Source organism: Limulus polyphemus, unplaced genomic scaffold (genome assembly GCF_000517525.1).
Source record: "Limulus polyphemus unplaced genomic scaffold, Limulus_polyphemus-2.1.2 Scaffold4216, whole genome shotgun sequence".
NCBI classification, from domain to species: Eukaryota; Metazoa; Arthropoda; class Merostomata; order Xiphosura; family Limulidae; genus Limulus; species Limulus polyphemus.
The window spans coordinates 65,200-71,683 of NW_013669826.1; the positions used below are offsets into that span (position 1 = coordinate 65,200).

The 6,484-nt window shown below is 36.2% G+C and overlaps 1 protein-coding gene across 5 annotated transcripts in view; it reads right to left on the bottom strand.

Moving 5' to 3' along the window:
• Positions 1 to 96: 96 nt before the first annotated feature.
• LOC111088678 overlaps positions 97 to 6,484 on the bottom strand; it is a 23,567-nt gene continuing 17,179 nt past the window's right edge. For 2 of the 5 annotated variants that reach the window (XM_022399422.1, XM_022399423.1), the window contains exons 5-8: positions 5,827 to 6,045; positions 1,958 to 2,080; positions 978 to 1,070; positions 103 to 464 (exon numbers count right to left, since the gene is read on the bottom strand). In XM_022399422.1, the coding sequence (XP_022255130.1) occupies positions 319 to 464; positions 978 to 1,070; positions 1,958 to 2,080; positions 5,827 to 6,045 (581 nt within the window). In that variant the 3' untranslated portion in view covers positions 103 to 318. Of the gene's footprint in view, positions 465 to 977; positions 1,071 to 1,957; positions 2,081 to 5,826; positions 6,046 to 6,484 lie in introns of all 5 variants that reach the window. The other 3 variants (XM_022399425.1, XM_022399424.1, XM_022399426.1) reach the window with 3 other exon arrangements.

A 6,484-nucleotide genomic window follows, 5' to 3' on the forward strand; every position in this document is an offset into this window, starting at 1 on the left:
AATAGGAAACTTGGAACAGTAAAATAGAACTTGTAACGATACTTAAAACAATAGGAAACTTGGAACAGTAAAATAGAACTTGTAACGATACTTAAAACAATAGGAAACTTGGAACAGTAAAATACAACTTGTAACGATACTTAAAACAATAGGAAACTTGGAACAGTAAAATATAACTTGTAACGATACTTAAAACAATAAACAACTTGGAACAGTAAAATACAACTTGTAACGATACTTAAAACAATAGGAAACTTGCAATAGTTTTGTTTTAAAGATTTTACCAGTTAGGTTTCAGTAATTTATGTTGTTGTTGTTTTACACTTTCATAAAAAAACTTACCTGCTCGATCTCTCTAAATAACCATTGCCTACCAATAAACAGAGGCTCGGGTTCCGTCTGGGCAACTTCGAAAAATAAGGGCCTTAGAGGGAGATTGACCACTGGGTTGAATTGAATCTGGCCTGAATGTGAAACAAAAGTCTTTATTGTAGTAAAAATCGCAAGAAAAATACTGAAATTTACTAAAAGACGGTGTTTTCATGATATTAAGAAATTATAGTTTTGTTTGTATATTTAACATTTTTTGGTAAGTAGATCACAATTCCGTAATGTTAATTAGAAAATAGTTTCAGGCTAAAACTATTCCTATAATGTTATATAATACGTAGCTAGATTTGAATTTTATGAACACAAGAATCTGTATTGTGTGTGTGTGTGTTTAATATTTTTGTAATACTAATTGTTTATTAAACAAAAACATTACTTAAGTATCATATTTAACTTTCTTTTAACAAGCTCGTCTATTCGTATGCATCGCGGGAATCGAACCCTGGATTTTAGCATTGTAAAAGTCCTTAGACTTACCGTCGTCCCACCAGGGGGGACAGTGATTTATGCCAGACAAATAAATGTTTCAAATTACCAAAAAATTATTTAGTTCTACAATATCTCAATAGATGGCAATGCAACATTACCTCTAATTTCTGTCTCAAACGATCGGTTACCACTCCTATCGGATCGGCGTATCAATACTGATCTTTTGTCGAACGCACTGGATTCTTTAATTCCTAAGGGAGAGCCTTTTTAAAGTATTTGGAATACTTGTCATTCGGAATAAATGCACATATCTTAATTTTTTTTTCAATAAAATAGCAGACCAAAGAAACATACAGAATTCACGTCTCCAAGTAGAAAATTCAACGATAATAAAACTGGATTGTCAGATCGAAAGTAATAACTTCTAAACAGCTGAATGGACACATTTTTCATAAGCGTCAGTATTAATTCTTTAATTGAGTTTTTTTTTGGGGGGGGAGGGCGTGTAGGGGTCGCGTGGAATAATATTTTTAAAATACACTTTTGCAAAAAAAAAAAAAAATAAATAAATAATAAAGCTATATAATTGGCTAATAAGTGACCTGACCATCACGGGGAATTGAACCCCAGATTTTAGCGTTGTAAGTCCGTAAGCTTACCGTTGATGTGGTTATGAATCTGTGGGTAAGGGGAAGTACAATTATTAACAACAAACTACATCAGCGAGTAGCAAAAAATTCCACTTTTCTAAAAAAATAAACACTTGAAATATGATACGTTAGAATATGACTTGCAATGTGATGACGTAGTGATGACGTAGTGAAATTACAGCCATAAGCCAAGTTGTTTATCATTGTCTACTTTTCAGGTGTGTGTGACTTTATTCTCACCTTGCTGCTGTTTATCATTGTCTACTTTTCAGGTGTATGTGACTTTATTCTCACCATGCTGTTCTTTATCATTGTCTACTTTTCAGGTGTGTGTGACTTTATTCTCACCCTGAGACTGAAATAAATACACATTTTTTCCCCCACTAATGAGCTGACGTTAACTGAGTTTTGGCGTAGTTGATATTCAGTAAACCCCAAAAAAATTATCGACAGAACTAAATAGTTCAGAACAGAACGAAATGTCTCACTTTCACTAAGCTGGCGATGAAAGTTCGTCGCTAGAGGGCTTAGAAAGTAGTTTTTGCGTGAGTTATCACACTTCTGTCCGTGGTTGGCGCTGTGGTAGCTCATCGTATCCACAGACTCGACTGCTTGAGAAAGAGAAAATATGATTAAATAAGTTAAATAATGAGATACCACTTGTTAACACTTTATTCTGTAGATACAATAATGACGAAAATATTATACCCACACACACAGTGTCTTCTCACAGGCCTCAAATTCTTGTCACGTAAATAGCACACGCCACACCACAATGCTAATACACGTAAATAGCACACGCCACACCACTATGACATGCTATTTACGTGTATTAGCATAGTGGTGTGGCGTGTGCTATTTACGTGTATTAGCATTGTGGTGTGGCGTGGGCTATTTACGTGTATTAGTATAATGGTGACATGCTATTTACGTGTATTAGCATAGTGGTGTGGCGTGGGCTATTTACGTGTATTAGTATAATGGTGACATGCTATTTACGTGTATTAGCACCATTATACTAATACACGTAAATAGCCCACGCCACACCACAATGCTAATACACGTAAATAGCACACGCCAGACCACTATACTAATACACGTAAATAGCATGTCACCATTATACTAATACACGTAAATAGCATGTCACCATTATACTAATACATGTAAATAGCACACGCCACACCACTATGCTAATACACGTAAATAGCACACGCCACACCACTATACTAATACACGTAAATAGCACACGCCACACCACTATGCTAATACACGTAAATAGCACACGCCACAACACTATACTAATACACGTAAATAGCACACGCCACACCACTATGCTAATACATGTAAATAGCACACGCCACACCACTATACTAATACACGTAAATAGCATGTCAATCATTATGTTAATATCACGTAGATAACATGTCAATCATTATGTTAATATCACGTAGATAACATGTCAATCATTATGTTCATATCACGTAGATAACATGTTAATCATTATGCTAATATAACGTAGATAACATGTCAATTATTACGCCGATCTCACCTAAGTAAGATGTCCATTCTTATTCTAATATCACGTAAATAGCCTGCTAATTACTTTGCTAATGCTACGTAAATAGCATTCGTCAGTCACTCTGCTAATGTCACGTAAATAGCATGTCAGTTAAGAGCGCCTCTGACCAAGTAGTAATAGTAACGTTGTAGTAATATGAGCACTAACTAATACACAAGTCACAGGAGGAGCCGGTTGTTAGCTGAAGTCATAAGTCTGTTCATGATTATTTAGAAGCGAACGAGTTCTGTAGTTTATAAATAATATTAAAAAACATTCCGAGCTGAGGGCTTTCAATAACAACAAGTATTCGGCCAATCAGGCTCTCGAAAAGATATGTGATTATTCCATATTTTAATTCGAATTTCCAGTTTTAAATTTCATGACAGCTCCTTACAGAAGGAACTGTCTTACTAAATGTTGCTGGGTTCAGGTATATTTATGTCACGTGATTAATGTAACAAACGAAAACAGACTATCAGTGTCAACGTTCATTCTTCCGCTTACCAAGACTAGTTTTCTTATATTTAAATCGTTCAAAGTCCTCCACCACCTGATAATAATTTCTATACCTAACACCACGTGACGTACTTGTCGCTGATCGTTAACCCTATAATGCTGTTCCATACCTCAACCAGTTCTCTCCACCCCAACCACTGTTAATAATATTTTCTTACCATACATGGTCTTGTTTTAAACGTAAGGTTGGTCGTTATACAGCTTTGAAGTACGTACAGCGTCCGTTTACATACTGAGAAAAACCAAAACTTACCCGAAAACGTGCAGTGATAATATGATAAAACAGCTATAATAAATAAATAATCTAGCACTGAGGAAATCAATATTATACTTATTCAAATGAGTGTGTTTTAAAATATTAATTATTTATAAATATGCATAAGCTATTTTCATCATTGGTCATGGGTAACGATAAAAAGGCAATGCGAGGCTTACTTATTGTTGTACTGGGCTGCGTATCAGAAGGTCCAAGGTTCGTGCTGTGATACCGCGGAACACGCCCTTCACTTTTAGATGTTTGTGAGTATAAGAGTGCCAGTCAATCCCAATATTCGGCTTACAGCAGGAAAAGCCCTTCTGGCAGTGAGTGCTACTGACCGGCTGCCTACCCTCTGGTTAGTACTTCAAAATTAGGGGTAACTATACCTGAACCCTATGGTTCAAATATGGATTGAAACGTGTCTGTCCTTGTGAACGTGGATTCAACTATTTCTGCGTAAGTTTTATTTCTATTATACACATATTTCACAGATGCTACCCATATACCTAACATGTTTAATCCACATAACTAACTTGTTTAATTCACGTACCTAACATGTTTAATCCACATACCTAACTTGTTTAATCCACATACCTAACATGTTTAATCCACATACCTAACTTGTTTAATCCACATACCTAACTTGTTTAATCCATATACCTAACATGTTTAATCCACATACCTAACTTGTTTAATCCACATACCTAACTTGTTTAATCCACATACCTAACTTGTTTAATCCATATACCTAACATGTTTAATCCACATACCTAACTTGTTTAATCCATATACCTGACTTTTTTAATCCAAATACCTAACTTCTTTAATCCATATACCTTGGTAATACGTTGGTATGTCCCCACAGATGCTATAGTGCCCGGGCAACATGTTCAACACGTACATATTTAGATTCCCGACCATTAAAATGTGTGATGCTTCCACGGGTGGACCTATACCTGGAAGAATATGTCACAGCACCTTATGGGGAAGGATGTATATTCGTCTGTTAAATGATGTACAGTTAAAGAACACAACACTTGGAAGAAGGCGTCCTTCATGAAGGAGAAAAATGGGCTCCAAATTACACACAAAGTGATTCTAGATCAACGCCCTCATCCGATAAGTTAATAAAGTTTCCACTCCAAACACCATTACAATGAAGCTGGGCATATCTCCAAGTGTCACACCACGAAGTAAACACCTGTTTTTAAAGGGGTCTAAGGGGAGAACGACTGAAGAAGCTGAAATCGCAGCAATCCTATCCAATCTATCAAGTCTCACGATTCGACTTTGTATCTTTAACTTGGTGTCTTAGAAACAGGGTCCACGTGCGGTGGAGGATCAAGAGAAAGTGTGTCAAGACGTGTGGTCTTCCGCAGAACCTTTCCACAATGAAACTATCGCAGTTCTAAAGGTTTCTTATAAAATACGATTAACTGTCAGAAAAAAGCAATAGATACAAGTAGGTATTCACTAGAAGTTGGACATTTATGACTATATAACAAAATGTTCCAAAGGGGGAGATTATATAAGGCTTAATTTATATGGTTTGTTTTTAGTTCTGGTTAAGCACAGAGCTTCACAATGGGCTATCTGTGCTCTGCCCACTACGAGTATAGAAACCCGAATTTTAGCGTCTTAAGCCGCTAGACTTTCCACTGAGTCACTGGAAAGGCGGGGGGGGGGGTGTTTCAACATATAATATATCCTTGATAACGAGGAACCCACTTTGAGACTAATAATGGCTGGAGACGGCTTGAATGGGTAATGAAGAAAAACTTTAATATAACAGCAAATGTACAACGTTTCGACAAGGTTTTGTACATTTGCTGTTATGTTAAACTTATATTAAAGTTGTTCTTCATTACCCATTCAAGCCGTCTCCAACCATTATTATATAATATATCTGTAAAGTAGAAGAATCGAGAAATTTGTAGAATAGCAGATCTTGACTCAAGCTGACATAATAGAACGTTCACAGTTAATTAAACATTACCTGTAAGAGTGGACAAAGGACTTACCTGTGTTGGCGGATCCCGGTTTATTTGTTTCACTGTTAATCAAAGACGATATGCTAGCACGTGATTCCTGCCTGCTGGGATTGGTTGAGCCAGTTCGGGGAGGCGTGGTCCTTGGGGAAGCTTGAGCATCGTCGCTAAGTGGATACCCAAGCCGTGCGTAAAAATCACTTTTAGTTGGATCGTCAGTTCCGTTTCCGACTTTGTGCGGAAGTCCGTCATCTAAAAATACCCCAATAACAGGTAAACGTATATATCCACATATCAACTAGTTAATATCTTAAAGTAATAATTTTACAGTGCTCATGCAACAAATTAGGCGTAAAGTGTGCTAGCGGAGTTATCATTACAAATACTTCAACTATAAGGTCGTCAAGGAATTAATGTCACTTTTGTTAGATGAAAAAAAACAAAACCCGAACAACTTATATAACAAAACAAAATATTTATCAAATAAAATAGTCTCCATTCTTATCGATGATGCTTTTTCATCTTACAATCAGGTTGTTAATGCCCTGATTAAATAAATCACTTGGCTTTGAAGTAAGAAACATGTCGATGTCCTCTTTAACACCTTCCACATTTCCATACGTTTTCCCATGAAGATGGTGTTGAGCGAATGAAAAAGATGGTAATCTGATGGTGCCATATCTGGAGAATA